This window comes from Solanum verrucosum, unplaced genomic scaffold, assembly GCF_900185275.1.
Source record: "Solanum verrucosum unplaced genomic scaffold, falcon-dt-bn FXZP01000170.1, whole genome shotgun sequence".
In the NCBI taxonomy this organism is placed as follows: domain Eukaryota; kingdom Viridiplantae; phylum Streptophyta; class Magnoliopsida; order Solanales; family Solanaceae; genus Solanum; species Solanum verrucosum.
In genome coordinates, this window is record NW_026020395.1 from 1,237,081 (window position 1) to 1,260,786 (window position 23,706).

The 23,706-nt window shown below is 29.4% G+C and overlaps 2 protein-coding genes and 1 long non-coding RNA gene across 3 annotated transcripts; all 3 read left to right on the forward strand.

The window, feature by feature from the left end:
• Positions 1-5,745: 5,745 nt before the first annotated feature.
• Positions 5,746-6,233, forward strand: LOC125839339 (uncharacterized). Its single transcript, XR_007443672.1, has 2 exons — positions 5,746-5,840; positions 5,913-6,233. It is a non-coding gene; the product is annotated as an uncharacterized LOC125839339 (long non-coding RNA).
• Positions 6,234-13,276: 7,043 nt separating this feature from the next.
• On the forward strand, positions 13,277-13,639 carry LOC125839213 (uncharacterized). Its single transcript, XM_049518184.1, has one exon. It carries the CDS (start codon positions 13,277-13,279, stop codon positions 13,637-13,639), a length of 363 nt encoding a protein of 120 aa, XP_049374141.1.
• Positions 13,640-20,902: 7,263 nt separating this feature from the next.
• Positions 20,903-21,268, forward strand: LOC125839214 (uncharacterized). Its single transcript, XM_049518185.1, has one exon. The coding sequence runs from the start codon at positions 20,903-20,905 to the stop codon at positions 21,266-21,268; it is 366 nt and encodes a 121-aa protein (XP_049374142.1).
• Positions 21,269-23,706: the final 2,438 nt, after the last annotated feature.

Here is a 23,706-nt window from a genome sequence, read left to right on the forward strand (position 1 = left end):
AAAGAATAAAAATCTGAAATACATAAATATTTGATGAATATCTAAACAAAATCACATAAAAATAAAAAAAATTGACTGGAAATCCGTAATATATAGAATCCGGAATATACATCATAATCGGTGATTTTAAACAACAAATCAAAATAAATCTAACTAAATAATGGAAATTACCTTGCCAATCGAGAAATCTCTTGAATTAATAAAGAGATTTCGTTTAATAATCGAGAAAATTTCTTGAATTAAAAAATATATTTTGATGAACAATTTGTGAGCATCTTGAAGAAAGAGAATCTGGAAACGTAAAAGGTGAAGAAGGAAGGTTAATGGGTATTGGTTTAATTTTTTTTCCATTTAAAACAGTTATTGATTTAGAATTTGGTCCAATATAGGACTGTTTTCATAATAAAATTAATTTTAAATAATAAAATCTGAATACATATTATTTTCTAAAAATATTGTCATTCTGACATTTTAAATAAATATTTTAAAGTGTTGTTGTTTTGACTAATTATGTTAGGTATTATGACTTAATTGATAATTTTCCCTAAAAAAAAGGTACTTTTTTTTATTTTTTTTATTTTCCACCCGGTGTCAGGTATTCACATTGGAGTCCGATCAAATTCGGACTTGCGCTGGAAAGTCCCACATTGGGGATAAAATGCTCCCTAAAATAAAGATACATCCTATCATCATATATCATATAACATGAATCATATATAATATGTGTAGATGCAAAGTTTGATTATCATTTTATTTCTATATAAATCAAATATTTAATTAATTAAATACTAAAAAGTAAAATTTAAATTAATGAATGAATCAACTATTTACAAAGTCATTATTGTAATAGAGCCCGTTTGACTTAACTTAAAAAAAAAGTTTTTTAAAAGTACTAATTTTTAAAAAGTCAAACTTAAGTAACTTTTAAGTTAAAAAGTGAGAAGTAGGGAAGTACATGCTTTTAACTTTTTTAAGTCATTTATAACTTATTTTAAGTTATTTTTAACTTTTTCAAACATTTCCAAGCTAAAAATGACTTATAAAAATGTTTGAAACTTTTAAGTCAATCCAAACTGACTCTTAGTTTACTAAGCACTTATTACAAAGTCATCACAGTTAGTTCTTGGTCTACCAAACACTTATTACAAAGTCATAACCGTAAGTTTTTGGTCTACCAAACACTTATTACAAAGTCGTAACCGTAAGTTCTTGGTCTACCAAAATTGCAAAGTCATAACCGTAAGTGTTTGGTCTACCAAACACTAATTACAACGTTATCGATGTAAGTTTTTTGGTCTACCAAACACCAATTACAAAGTTATCGATGAAGGTACTTGGTCTACCAAGCACTAATTACAAAGTTATCACTGTAAGTTCTTGGTCTACTAAACACTTTTTATAAAGTCATCACGGTAAGTTTTTGGTCTTCCAAGCACTTGTTACAAAGTCATAACCGTAAGTTCTTGGTCTACCAAACACTTATACAAAGTCGTAACGTAAATTTTTGGTCTACCAAACACTTATTAAAAAGTTATTACTGTAAGTTTTTGGTCTACCAAACACTAATTACAAAGTTATCGATGTAAGTTCTTGCTCTACCAAGCACACAACGTTATCACAGTAAGTTCTTGGTCTACCCAACACTAATTACAAAGTTATTAATTATTAGTATATAGAAAAAAAATTGTTGGTGTAATATACCAAAAATACAATAAATTACAGTTGAAATAAAATGAACAAAAATGAATAAATAATTTTTTAGACTGAGGCGCGGATATCTCGCTCTCTTAAAGGATATTCAAGCTCACTGCGGCATAATCTACACCAATCCAACAATAATACTCTTGACTTGTCTGTCCAGGATACAACAGTACAACAACGTCGTACAACTCAAGCAACTCCAGATTAGTTGAAGAGTCTAAAGGTCCACATAAGAACACCTTCTTCAACATATATAATTACTCTCTTCTTTGTATTTGAAGACCTAGAATATTTTCTTTGTCTCAATTCTCTCTCTCTTTCACTACACTAACTCAATAAAAACTTCTCATTTTTTCTTACATTATTTCTCTTGTATCTTTTTTCTTCTTCTTTTCACAAAGTAAAACCATCAGTATTTCTTCTTTACAATAAATAAGAAGATAATTGGTAGTAAATTGGGCAAATAAATGACTCAAAGGTTACATAAGTTACAAGAATAATTAGGTAAAATAATGGTTAAAATGAAAAGTTGATGGTTACAAGAGTTACAACAACTAATGACCACATTCTTACACAATTGATGAGAGTAACGAGGCACAAATGTAATGTCCACCAATGGACATAACATGATACATAATATGACATATGATATATAATAATATTAAAATGTCACACTAACAGATGCAAAAGTATTACCATTTTCTCCCTATAATAAATTAAATATTTAATTAATTAAATATTAATAAGTAAAATTTAAATTACTTAATGAATCAACTAAATTATAAAATAAGTTCTTAATCTACCAAACACTTATTACAAAGTCATTAGTATCAACCTATTTACTCTTTTGAATTACTTTCATTTATCAGTAATTATTACAAAGAGATCTACAATTTGTATCTATTTGATGCCATTTAATTTATCAGTTACATTTTTTTGCAAAAAAAAAGTTTACAATTATTTTTAATGTAAAAGTTAAGTATAAGTGAAAAATTGAAATAGAAATTTATGTTGTACTTATTAAATTTACTCTTTTATTTTTATGGATAATGTATAAAAAAAATATATATAAAAGCAAACCACAAGAAATAAAAATCATATAATAAATGCAATGAGTCTTTTCATTACCTCTTATTATAATACCCTGTAGACTAAGAATCTAATTAAAAGTACTTAAATGGAATTTAAATAATTTACCGTTTCAAGCAAATGAAGAGACTATATCACTATTCATATATGTTGAATCAATATCAAGTAGAAAAAGTCATTATTTTAAAATATTATGTGGGTCATTGATTTGAAGAATTTGACCACTAATTCAATGTAATTGTTGATAAAAATCATATAAAAAGGCATTTTAAGCTCTATATATTGCGAAAACAAAAAGCTAAAGCAAATTGTCATTATATGTATTATAAGAATACATGAATGTATGAAATAAGCAGTTTTCGTAGTATGCCAAAAAAGAAGAAGAAGAAGAAAAGCTACAAATTCGAAATAACGATTAAATGCATTTATATAATAATTTGAATTTGAATTTTGTTCGAAGTTGTTCCATTTAAAAAGCGTTATCTTTTAGGAAGATAGGATAAGACAATTTTTCTTTTCAACTTTAGTTTATTATTCAAGACATAATCTAATAACTTTATTTAAAATATTATATTATATTATATACTTATTAATATGGGTTATGCGCAAATCGTGTGCCCATAAACTAGTATCTAAAGCATACATTAATTATGTTTTTTCTTTAAAAAAATTACGCGATGTCTCATTTTTCTGTCTAAAATACCATTATAATCATTAATACAATTATATATCATACGCGAAATGGAATAATCATATCTAATGGGTTAAGACTTAAGATTATTTACTTTTATATAAGATAATAATGTACCATTTTAATAAAAATGAGATAAAATAATATTAAAATTAGCTAATATCTCAAATCAAATATCAAATAATATACCCTATACTTTTTCTTTTATACCTTAGCATAGTTATACCCTATACTAAATAACCTTTTAAGGTTTTTTTTGCTACAAAATATAACAAGGTAAAAAGTTAAAATGCTAGGGTATTTTAAAGAAATTGCTTCCACTGTTGGTAACCAATAAAAATTGTCATAGAGTGGTAAACACCTTTTTATTCTTATTCAGAGATTCACTAAATATGAAGCCCTCTTTGTTAGGTAATACGAGACTTTTCTGAAAAAAATTCATATTTAATCGAGCTCCATGTAGGGAGTGGAAACTAAAAAAACTAGTCGTTGCTTGTCTAGGGGTCAAATTTGGTCATTTCACTTTAAATAAGTATGTAGCAGATGGATTAGGGTTTCAATCTTGATATGGACTCTGGCTGCTGAGGCTGTACTTAGATTTTGGTATTTTTTTTCTTTCTTTCTGGTGGATTCTGCTCTGCTTCTTCTTTGTTGTGTTCTAATCCTACAGTTTTTATTTCTGCTTCTGTCTCTGTTCTAATCTTATGTAAATGAGTGAGGGGATTGTTTTGAACTTTATGGTAAAAAGGAGCAATCTTTTTTGCTTCTCCAACTAAAAAATGAGTTTAATTTATTTGAACATGGATATAGAAGAGGAAAATGATGAAATATAGCAGGTACTTATGATGGATTTGTGACCAGATTGTACTCCTGGTGCTGCTAATTTGGCTGTGCTGAGCTTCTAGGACACATAAATCTGGTTGATTATCTAATCAAATACTTGCTGATTCCTTTTCTATCCTTTGTTTTAATCATCTTGCTATAAATTTTGTGCCTTTTTACTCTCTTACTAAATGGGCTAAACATGTCAGGTGGAAAGTTGAAATTAAAGAGTTGCTAAAAGGTAAAAAATCATTCTTTGTTAAAACGGACTAGAAAACAAAGTAGGCTGAACAAATTGGAAGGTAGTGAGTAGAAGCATGTTATTCCAATTGCTAAACTGTCAAAGATCTTCTTTGTTCTGTTGACTTCTACATGTGTGGGAATGGGAATTATGTGCTTCTTTATATGGTCTTAGGACAACTCTCACCTCGCGAGTTAGCTTTTTAGTTGAGTTAGGCCAAAGATCCATTTTTTATCATGTTCCCACCATTTCTATGTGTCTTTATCTGTTTTCTAATTTGAATTGCTGAGTGACTTTAGGTTCATACTGAAGTAGCTGTCTGAGCTGAGTTGGTGAATAGAATGGAGGAACCAGATTATAGTTATTTAAAGCAGTTCATAACAAGGACCGAAGGTTGCATTGCATTACATACATGAAGGTTAGAAATACATCAACATTCACTAGAGTTAGAAAAACATATGAAGAAGTCATGTTTTGGTTATTTAACAAACATCAAATTGATTAACTTGTTCTGCTTACTCTTTTTGTAATGTCCCTGTTACATTTTTCTCTCATTTTTATAATGTGATGATTATTATTGTGTCATTGATACAAAGAACGATATGAACGGAGATTGTCTTTTGCAAATTTTATCAGCCTTTATGGTCATGATTGTGATTATTGGAACTAGAAGTTGATGCTGTGTGTTTGTAGCATCACAATGTTCGCCTCCCAATTGTCCTAGTGCACCCTTCTCGATTTTCTCCCTTTTCACGATTTCTTCATCTATATGTATATCTTCATCAATTGTCAGAATTACAGCTTTTGTTCCATCTGGACGGGTTATGACATCTTCATGGACTTTCCTGTGTTCATCCACTTTCACGATATCAATTTCCTGAGAGGCTTTCTTCTTTTTCTTCTTAAGGAAGCAGCACAGAGCAACTGACAGAAATGCTAGAAAGAACAGACCACCAAGCGAGACGAATATAATAATGATGGTATGTGAATGATGTCCTGGTGGAGATGGTGGTGGAGTTGGAACAACGTGTGGTGGCGGTGGAGGATAAAAAGGACGAGGTGGTGGACTAGGATAATGATGTGGTGGTGATGGTGTAACAGGTGGACTTGGACGTGGACGTGGAGGTGCAGGTGGTCTAACCGGTGGACGTGGTGGTGTCACTTTTGGTGGCGATGGTGTAACCGGTGGACGTGGTGGTGTCACTTTTGGTGGCGATGGTGTAACCGGTGGATGTGGTGGGGCCACTTTTGGTGGCGATGGTGTAACCGGTGGACGTTGTGGGGCCACTTTTGGAGGTGATGATGGTGTGACTGGTGGCCGTGGTGGTGATGGTGCAACCGGTGGGCGTGGTGGGGCCACTTTCGGAGGGAAAGGAGGTGTATTAGGTTGGTGGGGTGGTGACACACTTGGTGGAGGAAATGGATAGTTATGAGGTGGGAATGGAGGGAAGTAGGGGAAGTTGAAATTTTGAACATTTGCCATTGCAATGGAAGTTTTTGTTACTTTGCTAAAAGCTTATACTGAGTAAGATGTTTTTATGATGATGTTTATTGTTAGTGTTGAGTTTGAGTATATATATTACTTAGGTGTTAGTATGATAATACTTGTAAGGTTGTTATAACTTGACTCTTAGGCTAAGTTTTGCCAAGTTGTCATTGATTGCATTCCAAAACACTCATTTTTATTCATGTTTCTCAGGCATGTCATGCTGATCAAATGTTCATACCTTTGTCTTGGAAGTGCAAAAATAGAACAACATAAGGAGCAGTCTTGAACTTTTGGTTATGTTTAGCAAAGTCTTTGAAAAATAACCTATATTGTCCATTAGTTATATGTTCTAGTTATAATTATGACTTTATCCAGCATTGCTACTCTTCTTACTTGGGACCGCGAGGTAGGAGGTCAGAACATTTCAAGAAGCAATAGATCATGAAGATAATATAATATATTGTTTATTGAACAAGAATTTCAATTGTATCGACTTGTGAATGGAGCAACACTTGCTGCAACCTTTGCATGTGAGACAGAACTTGTTGTCAATTGAATAGGTTCACTATCTCTGACTTGTTGATATGTTTTGAACTCCGACATCATAGGTAAGACTAATTAGGCCCATTACAACATTTTTAAGTGAGGCCAAAAGTTCAAGACCAATCCTTCTCGGGGCCAAGAACACCCTTTGAGAGTTGTAGTAAGGTTGGTTCTTCTGAAATGGACTGGTTTGTTGGCCCAAGCCCCAAGGTGTAACAAAGGCCCAACCCACCAAAAAAATATGAATTTGTGGTAAAATTAGTCTTAAAGTTATAGCTTATACACTTCACAAATAGTTTAAACGTGTTATTAACATCTGCAAAATTTTAATTTACTTAATTGATATTCATGCGATGCCTTTTAGTTTATTTACATGTAATCCTTTTGATTATGTCAATTTTGATCTTCATTTATATCTAAGTAGGTCAACTAATCTCATTAGTATTTCCCAAGTCAAATATGAGCTAGGATTAAGGAACTAAAAAAATGAAAAGAAAAGTTAAGAGAAAATGCTGGTGATTTGATTTATTACGACTTTGAGTACACAAAAAAACTAATCAAGCATATACTTTGTATATATTCAATGAATTATTTTTAATACAAATATAAAACTCTTCAAACCTTAAGCTCCGGTATTTGATTTTTTTAGAGGCTACTCTACTTTAAATTTAGCTCAAGAGTGCACCTATTATCTTTGAAAAGAAATTTCAAATATTCTACAAAATTTTGGAATACAAAGAGATCAAAACATCAAATATTGTCTTTTTAAAAGAATTGTATCAGATGGATATCAATGAAAGAGTTATATATTGCTAGGAGGATTCGAGAATGAACCCTTCACTAGATCCGTTCCTGATTGTATATATGACTCAAAGATTATATATTCTACTTTTAGTCTTCCATCATCAACTAGCTTAATTGATTAATAAACTATTATTTAATCAAGTACTATATGGATTAATTAACTTATCACATGATTAGCATTTCCTAGGTAAAAAATGAGCTCGATTTAGGAACTGAAAAAAAATTGAAAAGAAAAGCTCCGAGAAAGTGTTGGTGATGTGATTATTACAACTTTGAGTACATAGAAAAGTCAATCAACTAATATACTTTCTACATATTCAATAATTTTCTTTAATACAAATACAAAGATATTCAAATTTTAAGATCCAACTGAATTTTTCGAAGGCTACTTTATCCTAAAAATAGCTTAAGCCTATAAAAAGGAACACATATTTCTTTATGTCGAATACCCCATAACATCAAATATTGTTGCTTGACGTTCTTGGCAATAAAATGAAGTCTATATTGTACAAAATTAAAACAGAAGAATCAAGAGATAAATAGAATTGTACTCAGATGCTTATTAGGAATTATTATTTTTTATTGGTGATTGTGGTCAATTTTCATTATTTTAAATTTTGTTGGGAACAGCTGACTTGCTATAAATAGTCTCTAATTAAAGTAGTTGTCAAGCATAGTTATTATGGACTTAATAATTATTGTGCCTATACTAAGCTTTTTTGTGATACAGATTTCGTTCCTTTTGTGCGCCATATACTTCGGAAAACACCAGCATGATAAAGATAAAGCTCGAGCAAGCGATGAGGAAAAAGGCGGTGGAGGGCGCGGATTACAAGATGGGAATTTGGTTGTTTTGGCCGGCGCTACATCCCAGGGCTGTTGTTGCGGTGGTGGTGGTGGTGGTTGCGGTGGAGGTGGTTGCGGGGTTGTGGTGGATGTGGTGGTTAATTGAGTGAGGCCAAAAGTTCGAGACCAATCCTTTTTGGGGCCATTCTTGCGTACACCCTTTGAAAGTTGAGTAAGTCTAGTTCTTTAAACAGCTAGTTCAAATATAAATATATATATATATATATATATATATATATATATATATATATAATAAAATATTTATTTTACAATAAATATAATCGTGCTTTTTTTTACTTAAAAATAGTTAAAAGTCATAGAAAGTATACACTAACGGTACGATATATATTGCTAAGAACCATATAAAATATACACGGACTATACAATTGTTTATTTATACATGAGCTATACAATGACTATACATTATGATACACTCAAAAAATTGAATATAACTTTTTGAATATAACTTAACTATACATGAAGTATACACTGATTATTTAATCTCGATCAACCCAAAATCACCTCTAAACAGTAAGCAACCCTCACATTTTAGATATGAAATCCTCTCGATATTTTGAGTCTTTTGATATATAATTCGCTTGAAACAATTCACGTTTATTTTACCTCGAATAAAAAAAGAAGAGAAGAAGAGAAGAAAATGAAGAAGACAAAGAAGGCGGCACTAGAATAAGAAGACGAAGAATAAGGATGAAGAAGAAGACTGGCCAAATTTTGAAAGATAAATTAAAAATGTCAAATGACCACTTATTATATTGTAATAAGTGGCTTATTTTTTTAAGTGAGCTATTTTTTGTATAAATAATTGGGGGAACTTCTATAAATTTCACTAGTTTGGAGCTTATTACTTAATTAGATACAATCTATTTTGCAATATTATGTATTTTACATGATTTAGGGTTGTTCATATACATTATGATACGTTCAGATACATGTAACTGGGGATACAATGGGGTCAAAATCATGTGTAATTTGTTCTAAATATATTGTACTCAAGTGGAATCGCATGTATCTGTTGGATACATAACAAATCTCACTCGCCAATTTCCCACTTATCTGGTATCCCAAATACATACATATACATGTATGATGTATCTAGTGTGTAACTAATGTGATTCGCATGTATCTGGTATACATACGAATCTCGTTTGCCTCTCTCCCTATTTTTATGAATCCGATAGCAAAAATACATGTATCAAAGTGTATTTTCCTCAATATATATGGTAGAAAACTCTTAATTAGTGGTAATATATGTAATATTTTGAAAGTATAGGTAATAATAGTATATATGGTAGTGAAGACATAAATTTCCACCTGAACTTGTCCCGAAAAGTCCGTTACACGCATAAACTATTGTGGTGACCTATTACACACCTAATCTTATTTAAAGTGATATTAATACCCCCTTAGAAGGTGACATGGCAGAGAAAGTGTCTTCACCTTCCTTAAGGTACGTGAGAAGAAGAAAATTTATATTAAAATAACAAATTTAAACACGTGCCACTATTTCATTGGTCATTATATAATTAAGTACTATAATTTCTAATATATTAATTATGTCATTTTTTTCTTTGTTATCTTTTTATTAGTGACCCCAATTTCTTTAAAGCTTTTACATTGTTTTAAAAATAAATTGAGTTCTTCTTCTTCAACAATTCTTTGTCACCACTGATGATTTCTTTAATTTATCCTCATATAAGCATATCGATCACTCTACCTTAGAAAGGAACTCTAAAAAAGAAACAAAAAATAGTGGGGAAGATGTTGATTTCCACCGGAAAGTTAATAATTTTTACTTAAAGTTCATAATTTTTACACAAACTTGCCGGAGGATTCACTGGAGAAGATCACCGGAAAAAATTATGAGAAAGATAATGGCTTCTATTGAAAATCCTATGACATTTATTCATAAAATTCATGATTACATTGCCTAAATTTTTCAAAAATCCATCGAAGAAAATGATTTTCTATCTCTGTCTTCTTTATTCTCGTCGGAGCACCACCTACCATCATCACAATATTATTTTTGTCTCAAGCCATCAATATCACATTTGACTTTACACACAAAGAATACTAATGAAATGCTTGACTTTGATCCATAATTATCAAGATTTCAAAAGATCATTATTTACAGATCTGAAAATTTTTATTTGTTTCACCGACAACAATGGTGTTGCCCACCGCCTATCGCAACCACCAACATCACTAAACTTCATAATCTTCTCATTGTCTTCTGCTCTCTATTCAAATTTCTTGATTTCCCTTCAATTTATGAATAATGAAGAAGAAAGATGAAAGAAATGTATGGTGAGAGGAGGGGGAAAGTCTAGGCTTTTACTTTTTGCAATAGTCTAATAAAATATTAAGGAAAAAAGGTTTAAAAAAGTTAAAATAATATTATTTACATGTCAAAATGCCTGTATAACACATTTTCACATAAAAACAGAGATTGTCTTCGGAAGGGGTATTAATATCACTTTAAACAAGATTGAGGGTGTAATAGATCGTCATGATAGTTTAAGTTGTAATTGACTTTTCGAAACAAGTTCAAGGAGGAATTTATGTCTTCTTCCTAGTTTTTCCTAAAAAGTTTAACTTAATTGACATTTTGTCTAATTTGCGCCTTTTAAAATGGACTGGTTTGTTGGTCCAAGGTGTAACAATGGCCCAACCCACCAAGAAGTATTGCACTAACAAGGTTTAGTTATAACACTTAACAAATTTTCAAATAGATTAAACGTGTTATTCACATCTGCAAGATTTTAATTTATTTAGTTGGTATTGATGTTATTTTAATTAGTTTATCTACAACGTAATCCTTTTGATTAAGTCAATTTTGTTCTTCATTTATATGTCCAAGAAGTTGGGCAACCATACTATTGACTTAAAAATTCAAACAATAACATTAAATCAAGATTACATTGAGTTTATTAAGATAATTGTTAATTAGGTCTTCCTTTACTCTGGATATTGTATGACTCAGACAGAGAATATTCAGGTATTAATCACCAATTATATTAATTGTTTGGCTGACAAGCAAATCTACTTGCAAATGAAGGTACTATAAAATTGTAGATTAATAAGCTAATCCTTGATCAAGTATATTTATTAATAAACTAATCTCATTAGCATTTACCAGGTCAAATATGAGTTGGGAATTAGGAACTAAAAAAATGAGAAGTAAAGTTCCGAGAAATTGCTGGTGATTTTATTTATTACGACTTTGAGTACACAAATAAACTTGTCAAGTGATGTACTTGGTAAATATTCAATAAATATTTTTAAATAATAAATACTTTATTCACAGAAATTCTTCGAGTCAGACTATTCTATCCTAAACCTAGTTCAAGCCTATGAAAAAAAAGACACTTATCCATTGGAAGGCATGTGGAATATCTCACGAAGTGTTAGATATTCACAAAGAGATCAAAACATTAAATTTTATCTTTCTCAAAGCCTTGTTGCTCAATGTTCTGGGCAGTTACAAATATATCATACGAAAGTCAATATCATCTTATATTTGAGAAATATACCATTAACAATGTAAAGAAAAATAATCAAGGGATGATCATAAAATCACTATATCATCATATTTTATTTGTGATAACAATTATTTTTCATCACTTTAAATTTTGGGGAAACTACATAAATCCCACTAGTTTAGGTCCTAATTACTAAGATTCCCGATAGTTTCAAATATTACTCCCTCTATCATATTTCGTGCTTAGGATACATGACTTTGAATCCACGAGATACATGTATCTGATGGATTTTAAAATCGAGATACATGTATCTGGATTTTAAAATCGAGATACATATTTTATTTGCTTAAATTAATTGGTTGTAATGGATTTCCTTAATTAGAAGAGTAATTGAGGATTTTTAAAATGCATGGACAATTAATTTTAGAAATTTAAATTAATAAAATTTCTTAATATAAGGCGGAAATCAAAGAGTGTATCTATGTTTAATTTATTTTATTTTATTATTCTTTTATATAATAAATTCATTAATATTATTAATAAAAGACAAAAACATGTATATCTTGGTCATTTAATTTGATTAGTTTCATTTTATTACTCTTAAAATAATAAATTCATTAATTTGATGTATCTATTACCAATATACAATGTATCCAACAAACTAAACACTTAGATACATGAGAGTCATACAGGAACAAATTGTGTCAAATACATGCGTAAATTTCCAATAATGCGTAAATCTCCAGTACATTCATTAGATACATACACAGTCAATCAGATACACTGATAAAAGCTAGACACATATAATTGTATCTCAATAATATATTAGATACATTAATAATGTGTCAAATACATGCTTAAATCCTTCGATAACATTCATGGGTGGTCAGGCATCTCACCGCACACTGTTTGCTTCACCTTTTGATTCATCGGTGTTGATCACTGCGCCTAGATCCGACGGGAGAAGTGACACGAACTTTCTTGGCTGATCCATAGTATAAAAGGTATTCAATCGGTTTGATAAATCTTTTGGGCTTGAAATCTCTGCTTACAACGATACACATTGTCTCAGCGCGCTAGAGGTGTCTCCCCTTGCGAGAAAAAATGGTTGATTCGTGGGGGTTCAATTTGAGAGTGGGAAAATCAAAGACTAAGAATTTAATATGTGTGTTGACAAGCTATACGTAGAACATCATGTTTCTTCGCTGTAAATTTCAACTGATTAAGGGAAGAGGAAGAGTTAGAGTTTGACCCTAACTCATACTCTTTGACATAAAGATATTTGTTTTTTTTATTAAAACACTAATTTTGGAGTTTAAATGTAAAAATAATTAATTAATCCTAGTTTTAAGGAATATGATTATGATTGTATCTTCAATAATATATGGTAAAAAAAAATTTAAAATGGTGATATATGTAATTGTTTGAAAATAAAGATAAAATTAATATATATGGTAGTGATATATGTCTGATCCTTAAAATTTACTGCAACAATATTGACTTGCTATAAATAGGGTGTAATTAAAATAGTTTACAACCATATTTTCACTATGGAGTTACTCCTTCTTGTGCCCATACTCTGCGTTATTCTGATACCCACTTTGGTCATTTTGTGCGCCAAATGCCTGAAGAATAAGAAAAAACCTCAAGCAAGTGATGTGGAAATAGGCGGTGGGGCCGGCGGATTACGAGACGGGAATTTGGTTGTTTTGGCCGTCGCCGGTGGTGCAGCGACAGCGGCAGTGGTTGGTAGCGGTGATAGGGACAAGGGTAATAATAACAACAGTGGTGCTGCAGCAACCACTGCTACAGATGCTGGTACGTCGTCGTCCCAGGGTTGTTGTTGCGGTGGTGATGGTGGTGATGGCGGTGGTTGTGGTGGTTGCGGTGGTTGTGGTGGATGTGGCGGTTAATTTGAATTAATTTGTAGTTTTGACACTACTAGTTTTGATTATTTTTTTTAACTCGATGTTTTGTATTTGTATATTATAAAATATAAATTAATGTGGATGATAGTTTTTTCCTTTTTTTTGTTTTTTGTTTTTAATGCTATTTATGATGAAATTTTATTTATGAAATTATCTAATTTGTGTGGCAGATAAATAGTATCATGTGGAAAAGGTGTAGGACGATGTAAAATTCTTAGTTGAACTAGGAAATAGATCTCTCACGGCTAAAGCATTGATTGAATAACAAGCTAGTAGCTAGTGATACCGTAACAAAAATAGTTTTTAGCGGTCATAAATATACATATTACTTTCTCTGTTCTAATTTATGTGACTTACTTTTCTTTTGAGTCAGTCCAAAAAAGAATGACACATTTTAAGATTAAGTAACAATTTAATTATAAAATATCTATTTTATCCTTAATGAAATGATTTACAGCCACACAAATTTCTATCATTCATTTTGGACCACAAAATTTAAAAGTCTTCCTCTCTTTCTTAAACTCCGTACCGGGTCAAACTATCTCACATAAAATGGGACGAAGGGAGTAATAAAGATAGTTAAAACTTTTATCGACATTAGTTAATTGCTATTAGATCTAATGTCGTTGTAAGCTTATATATGGAACATTTAAAAAGAGTGTTAATTGCCTTTAAAACTACATATTTAATGATAATTGATTATCGATAAGGATCATTTTTTATATAGTGTGATATATATTAATTGATTTAAACATTTTTTTATGGCAATATAAAATCTAAAGTTGTGGCTATTACACATGTTATTCACATCCTCAAGATTTTAATTTATATAAGTACCTGCTATATTAAAGTGACGTTTTCTTAATTAGTTTGTTTGCACTTTTTATTATGTTAATTTTGTTCTTCATTTAAACCCTAAAAGAAGGTCAACCATAATGTTGACTTAAAAATTCAAGCAGTAGCATTAAATAAAGATTACATTTTCTATTTTTAAGCTTGTTTGGCTGACATGCAAATCGATTTGGAAAGAAAGGTACTAAAATTGTAATTGTAGATTAATAAACTAAATTTTGCTTAAGTAGATAGATTAATAAACTAATAATCTCATGTCAAACATTTGCCATGTCAAATATGAGCTTGGATTCAGGAATTAAAAAAAAATGAATAGAAAAGTTCCGAGAAAGCGCTGGTGATTTGATTAATTACAACTTTGAGTATAGTCTTCCATCACCAACTAGATTAATTGTTTGGCTAACGCGCAAATCGATTTGGTAAGAAAGCTACTTAAATTTATAAATTAATAAACTAATATTTGATCAAGTATGTAGATTAATAAACTAATCTCATTAGCTTTTACCTAGTCAAATATGAGCTTGTATGTTTTCAACTAAAACAACGAAAAGTAAAGTTCCGACAGAGCTCTGGTGATTTGATTTTATAACAACTTTGAGTTCATAGTATAAGGCAAAGTATACACAGATTTTATTGACTATACATTTCTTATAGACCCTCGACAGAAGGAAAAAGAATAAACGATAGTAAAAGCATAACAAAACATTCTCAACAATAACTACAACAAAAAAAAGGATAACCGATGCAAATTTTATCCCTAGTGCAAAGGTAGACAAACTACATTTCTTATAGACCCTCGAATGAAGGAATAACAATCCAAAGCAATCCAGAGAAAAAAGAACTAAACGGAAGTGAAAGCATATAGCAAAACATTCTGAACAGTAACTACAAAAAATAATAATAATAATTGAAGTAAAAGAAACACCAGATATAGTAACAAAAATCGTAAGACAAGAAACTACAGAAGCATTAATACAACTATTAGTGTGGACGAGTAACAAAGCAACACACTATTACTACATGTTGTTGTTGATAATATCATTAACTATATAACAAAAATGTGCTCTCTTTAACACCTTAAGCTTTTAATGAGATAGTCACACACTTTAACATGCTATCAGAGTGAGCAAATTATTATCCGCACATAAAACTTCAACTCACATGCATCACCCTATGATCGATATGATCGAACTTCCTCATGTTGCAACTATAAATAGCCTCTAAAGTAGTACCCGACCAGTTGAGAAGCATATATATTTAGTATGGATTTAAGAATTATTATACTTATATTCTTTAGTTTTGTGTTTCCATTTTTGCTCTTTTTGTGCTGTATATATATACTGAGTTAATATCTCAGATGGTCACTCAACTTTGAGTTGTTTACTTAGAAAGTCACTCAACTTTAAGTTGTTTACTTAGAAAGTCATTCAACTTTGTTTTATAACTCAAAAGTCATTCAACGATTGATGTATCACTTAGAAAGTCACCCAACTATTTATATTTCACTTAGAAAGTCACTCAATCAATTTAAATAATTTTTTCATTAAATTTATGAAAAGATTATTTAAATTAATTAAGTGACTTTCTAAGTGAAATATAAATAGTTGGGTGACTTTCTAAGTGAAACATCAATAGTTGAGTGACTTTTTGAGTTAAAAAACAAAGTTGAGTGACTTTCTAAGTGAACTATTCAAAGTTGAGTGATCATCTGAGATATTATCTCTATATATACTGCATAGAGAAGCAGAATAAGCAGAATAGAAAGAGATTAATTTTCTTTAAAAGGGGTATCGTGAATAATGATGTTGAAATCACAATGACTTAACATATACAATTATCTACTAACTATAATTCCAAATAGAAGCAAAACTTAAAAGAAAAATATAATAATTTGTGAATTTATCCCATCTAAAAGGTGTTAGACGATGAAGAACTGAAAATTTGGCTACAAAAAAGTGATTTAATCTTCTCAAAGCATGGTCAAACAGACTCTCAACAACTACTCATTGAATGTTTTTTTTTCGTTGAAAGAATTTGTAGGAACATATAGTACTTATTCGTACATGTACTCAATCAATTTCAAAATAATCTTCTAATATATGCCCACATCAATTTGATTAAAAAACCAAAAAGATTAAATTGTCTATTTTTTCTGTTGACTTGGAATGAAATGAGGTACTTAAATCATAGATTAACAAAATTATCTTTAGTATTACAAGCATCCACTAGGCCTAATATGAGCTCAGTAGAACAATTCATGATACTCCTAATCATGGTCAAGTCAATCAAAACAAGTTGTTTTGGTCGACGCTAGAGGAGCTGCTGTTGCCGGTGATGCAGCGGCGGATATATATCCACATGTGGTTGTGGTACTTACCAACGTTGTTGTTGTGGTGATGATGATGGTTGTGATATTATGAATGTGGAGATTAATTTGAATTAATTTGCATTTGTGAATTTTTTATTTAGAATTTTTAATGTCTGATATCTGCATTGAAAACCTTTTTATATAATTTATTTTAAATAATTTTAACAACCAAATTAAGGGGGCATAGAGACCAACCTCCTTTTACATCTTACGACAAGAAAGATTCTATCCTATTAATTAAGATTCTGATCCCAAGATCTTTACAAAACAACTATACTAATGCATTTAAACGACAACTGTGAATGCATATAAAGAAAAGTATTCAAGGTGGATCAAATTGTCAGGTATTAGTCTTCTTGGTTCTTCTTCAAAAGGTGGGAAAATCCAATTTATTCATCCTAAGAAAACCTTTAGCCACTTTTGGAAGATCAACTTCTTGCAAAAAATATCTTGGAATTTGAATTTGAGTGACATATTTGCTAGAGCATCTGTCACTTTATTTGCCTCTCAAGCTATAACAATGTTTAGTTGTTATATTTTTTTTTAGAGCACCATGAAATATCAATTAAAGCCGCATGAGCTTCACTATAATTGTTAATAAATGTGCATTATAGACCCTTTTCCTCCTTCCTTTCTTGATTTTCTCTTGTATATTTGTATATTGTAATTTAAACTTATTATAAGTTATTTTTCATGAAATTTTACTTGTGAATTGTCATTTTAATTATGTGGTTGAAATATAGTTATTTATCATGTGGAAAAGGTGCTGAACGATGACGAACGGAACGTGTGGACGTGTGAATTCCCTAGTTTATCTGGTTGAACTAGGAAATATATATATATATTCAAGTAGAAATAAAACTTTTAAAAAAGAGAGTGAAAAAAATTAGCCAACAAAATAAAATTGAAGTTTTTTGAGTGTCACTTGAATTTCAGTCATCAAGCAAAAATACTAATGTTTGACCATTAATTAGTGTCTAAAATTTTACCATATAAAACTTCAGACACAAGTTAAATTTTACCATATAAAACTTCAGACACAAGTTAAACGTTATCAAGATTAACTTTAAAATCATAAATTTGAGGTCATATATTGACTTGTCCATATAAAAATTGGCTGATCACTTTTCCTAATATTATAACTGTAAGCAATGCCTGGGTAATAATTAGTCAAGTAGAAAAGTAGATGGGTCAATAGCTCTCCAGCATCTGAGGCTAATTTTAGATCTTATTCCGATTTGCATGTAGAAAGACAAGCTTTTGACAATAAATTTAATGAATACTTAGTAGTGATATTAATTAATTTGCACTTTTTGTGGAAATATATATTAGTCTTAAGTTGTGGGTATTACACTAAATAATTTTCAAAATAAAATAAACATGTTATTAACATCAGCAAGAATCTGCAAGATATTAAATCTCCTATATAAGTATCCTGATTCCTGCGCCATAGCTATATTCAAGTGATGTTCTTTTTGTTTGTCTGCACGCAATCCCTTTTTATTATGTTAATTTTGTTCTTCATATTAATTGTTTGGCTGACACGTAAATCCAATTAGAAAGAAAGGTACTTAAATTGTACTAGATTAAAAAACTAGTACTGGTAATACTATGTTTAATTATGTACATAGATTAATAAAATAATTATCTCATGTCAAACATTTGTCATGTCAGATATGAGCTAGGATTCAAGAACTAAAAATGAAAAGAAAAGTTCTGAGAAAACGCTGGTGATTTGATTTATTACAACTTGAGTACATAAAAAAAACAATAATCAAGTAGTAATATAGTTTGTACATGTTCTTTAATTCAATAAATATGTTAATATAAATACAAAGTTTTTTAAACCCTAAAATATGTTAGGAGACTATTCTATTCTAAACATGCTTATAAAAACAGATACTACAATTTTTTGAATTGGCATCTCAATATCTCACGGAGATCAAGACATTAACTATTATCTTTATCAAAAGAAAACATTGCCCGATATAATACTTTATATTATCAAATATATCATGATACTCGTGGATTTCTAAAGGCACTAAAAATATATAAAATGAAAAGCTCCAAAGTAAGCGCTCGTGATTTGTTTTAAAGATTATGAAGAGACAAAAACATTACAACTTGAGTACATAAAAATAATAATCATATGGGTTGTGAAGTTCGTCAGAGAGGAAAAAATAATACTCTCCCGTCTAAGAGCCTGTTTGAATGGGCTTTTAAGCTGGTCAAACTAGCTTAAAAGCCAGTTTTTGATTTATTAGAGTGTTTGACAATTATCAAAGTGACTTATTTTAAGTCAAAAATGACTTATTTTAAGCCAAAAGCTAAAAGCTAGGGGAGGGGAGCTTTTTTTTTTTTTTTAACTTAAAAGCCCTTTTATGTTGACCAAGTATATTACTTTTTTGCCCTTAATTCTTTTATACAATTTCCAAATTGCCCATATTGAATTATTATTATTATTATTATTACTACTATTACTATTACTACTATTATTATAATTATTATTATTATTATTATTATTATTATTATGTGTATTATTATTATTAAATTATTATTATTATGTTTATTATTATTATATTATTATTATTATGTGTATTATTATAATTATAATTATTATTACTATTACTATTACTATTATTATTATTATTATTATTATTATTATTATTATTATTATTATTATTACTATTACTATTACTATTACTATTACTATTATTATTATTATTATAATAATAATTATAATTATAATAATAATAATAATTATTATTATTATTATATTACTATTTATAATATTATTATTATTATTATATTATTATTATTATTATTTTATTATTATATTATTATTATTATTATATTACTATTATTATGTGTATTATTATTATAATATTATTATTACTATTACTATTATATTATTATTATTATTATTACTATTACTATTACTATTACTATTACTATTATTATTATTATTATAATAGTTATAATTATAATTATAATAATAATAATTATTATTATTATTATTATTATTACTATTACTATTACTATTATTATTATTATTATTATGTTTATTATTATTATTATATTATTATTAGTATTACTATTATTATTTTATTATTATTATTTTATTATTTTATTATTATTACTATTACTATTATTATTATTATTATATTATTATTATTATTATTATTATTTCTGAAATATGAATTTATATTCCTCTTATAAGGTGGTAAAGAAATATGTGAATGATAGAAAAATATTATTACTTATGGATGTAAAACATAAATTAATTTTGTTTTAATTTTTTTTTAAAGTATAAAAACCTTAAATTAATCAACTTTTTATCATGTTAACAGCTTAAAGGGTATTTCAGACATTTTGATAAAAAAAAGTGTTTACCAACACTTATTTGCCAAACACATCAACAACTTTTTTTTCAACTGCAGCACTTTTATCCAAACACATAATTACTTATTTTAAAAATAAGTTCCAGCACTTTAAAAAGTTACTTTTTAAAAGTTACTTTTTTTAAGTCAATCCAAACGGGCTCTAAATATGGTTTATCTTACTTTTGCTTTTCTTATTTTAAAAAAAGGCATAATACATAAATATATCTTTTAATTTGCCTTTATTTCACATTTATGCCCTATAATTACGTACATAATACACGTAGGACGCCACATATGACTTAAGTTGTCATATAAGATGCGTCTATCTATTTGTTCAACTTTATACAAGTTTAAATGTTTACTTGTACACACAAGTTTAAACTAAAAGATATTTTGAAACAGTCTACATATCTTTAATTTAACATTAAAAAGTCTACTTTATTTTCTTAAATTTGATGTCAAGTCATAAAATTCAGACAAACAAATTGCAACGGATAATATATCTTAATTGGTCGGTGGCTTGCTATAAATAGCCTCTAATTAAAATAGTTTTGAAGCAAGCATATTTAGCATGGACTTAATCTCGATTATTGCGCCCATAATCGGCGTTATTCTGTTCCCCATTTTGATCATTTTGTGCGGCAAATGCCGCGCCAAACGGCAGAAGCAAAGGATAAAGCTCGAGGAGGCGATGTCGAACTAGGTAGTGGGGCCGGCGAATTGAAGGACGGGAATTTGGTTGTTTTGGCCGGCGCCGGAGAAGTTGCCGGCACCGGTGGTGCAGCGGCAGCAACAGTGGTTGGTAATGGGGATAGGGACAAGGGGGTGGTAGTGGAAAAGCTACCGGAACCAACACTACTAGAGATGCTGATAGATTGTTTTTGCGGTGGTGATGATGGTGGCGGTGATGATGGTGGTGATGGTGGTGGTGGTGATTGTTGTTGTGGAGGTGGTGGTGGTGGTGATAGTGATGGCGGAGGTAGTGGTCGATGTGGAGGTGGTTGCGGCTAGTTGTGAATTTTTTGTTATATATATATATTGGTATGCGCGTCGCGCGTGTAGTCAAGTGTACCCATTACTATAAACTTATAGCAAATGACAATCGTGCTCCACATAAGTCCGTCGACATCTTATTATAATGTTTGACTTGTAAATGTTAAGTATTTATAGGATTTATGTTGCACTAAAAAGTATAAATGACGGTGGATATAGAAAGAATTTTTAGCAATTAGTGTTACACAGATAATTGTTAGAGTAGGAGTGTTTGTTTGAAAATTAAAATAGTTATTTGATTCTATGTGGATCATTGATAATAAACTTTATACTTTTAGATCTCTTTATTATTAATTAAAGAGGACATATACTAATTCATGAGATAATTAACTAATTATAAATGCATGTATAGTCATTCAACATATCTGCCAAATATTTCATATTATCCATGTAAAACACAAATGATATGACATATAATAAAATATCTAATTTTTCATTGAGATAATTTTTTATTTCATTTGGATATAAGAAATATAATATTGTACATGTTCCACGACAATAATTATATAAAATCTAAATAAGTATTATCTATGAACAATTATACAACATACAATAAGTAATATCTATTTAATTGTAATCTAGACACAAATTTCTTTATATAAGCAGAGAACATATTTAACTAAAAAGGAATAAGAAAAGAATACATTATAAAAGAACATTTAAAACTAATACAAAAATCACTTACAAATGGTCATCACTATAAGCACTTTACATAAAATACTACAAATAATTCATTATTTTGTTGTAATTCATACAACATGATAAAAAAAAGAGAGTATTATTTCCTTCCAAACATTCTTTACAATCAATCCATCAATATTAACGTCCTCGATCCAAATACAACAATGATGTTATTGCCCTTAACAGTTCTACAAAGATCGATGACAACTTTTCTTCTGCGATCTATGACTATGACCAGAAAGGAAATAAAAAAAGAAGAAAGAAATGATACACCAAAGATAAAAAAAAAATAGATCTTAATTTATAATAAGAGAGAATTGACATTAATATACTTTAGTAAGAAGATCAGATATAAGATTTGTAAATTCATTTCCCTTTCTACGTGACTTTAAATAGAAAAACTTTAGGTGCCGGGAGATGAAAGAAAAAAATAAAAGAGGCTCATCAATTTCCTACTTAATCATGTAACATTTGCTCTTCACCTATAATTCATTGAACAATATAATTAGGAGTCTTTTCGTCTTCTTGATAATAATTAGTTATAATAATTTAATATTAATTCACCGTAATAAATTGTAACCGAAAGAATTTGATAAATTTTATATTGGCATAGTATGTAACTCTCCCTTGTAGTAATTAAAATTTACTATTTAATATCTAATTACCAATTTATTAGATGATTAATAGTATATGTATTTGATATAGGGACAAAATGGTAATCTAACTTTTGCCTAACATTCTTCCCACTTTTAGTATATATATATATATATATATATACTAGATGGGGGAGGCCCGTGACAAGCACGGGCCCAATAGTCAAAATATTATGCTTGTAAAAATATTAATATTAATGAATCAAGGGTGATTGATTTTGCAGAAGATGGATAGTATCATATATTATATACTATTAGAAATATTCAGAATATGTACAACATACATCAGTATGATGCCGACTTGAACGATCTGCAAATACTAACTAATGTAATACAAGTAAAATAATATAGCAGATGTTTCAGTTTTGATATATAAGATTAGCATGTCACTATTTATCATATGTAGAGGACGCCGGAGTTTGCTTCTTAGTAGCTAATCTTCTTCATTAAAAAAACCATAGCATATGGAGTTGTTGAGGGTTCCTGAGAAATTTGTGTAGTGTTAGTGAATTCACAAAGTTCAGTTGGTTGATGATGGAAGTGAAAATGTTTGAAAAGTGACATATGACACAAAAATGTGGGATAAAACATTACCTGAAAAGCTAAATAACTAAGACATCCCAAAAAGTTAAGTTAACTTGAACCGACTGAGAATTCAAAAACTTCATTAAGAAAAAGTCACAAAATCAAGTGAGGGAGTTCTTGTAATTAGACAGTTTAAAGTCTGTCAGAAACTGAAAATATGGCACACATAGAAAAACAATTTAAATATTAGAATCTCTCAAAATGGAAGATAAAGTTTGAAACTTTATCCTCCAGACTGACACATTCTTAGTACAGAAACTGGAAAAGAGCAAATGTAAATTTCAGTAAGAACAACACTTAAAACAACAAAAAAAGAAGAAGCAAAACTTCCACCCACAATGAGCAAAACTTTCAAGGTAAATTTATATGCCCATTAGGTATGAATCTCTCTGTGATCAGCTTTTTAATTAGTATAATTGAGGTTTATCATTCTTGGAATCAATGTTTTTGATTATAGATGCTCCATAAGTGTATTCA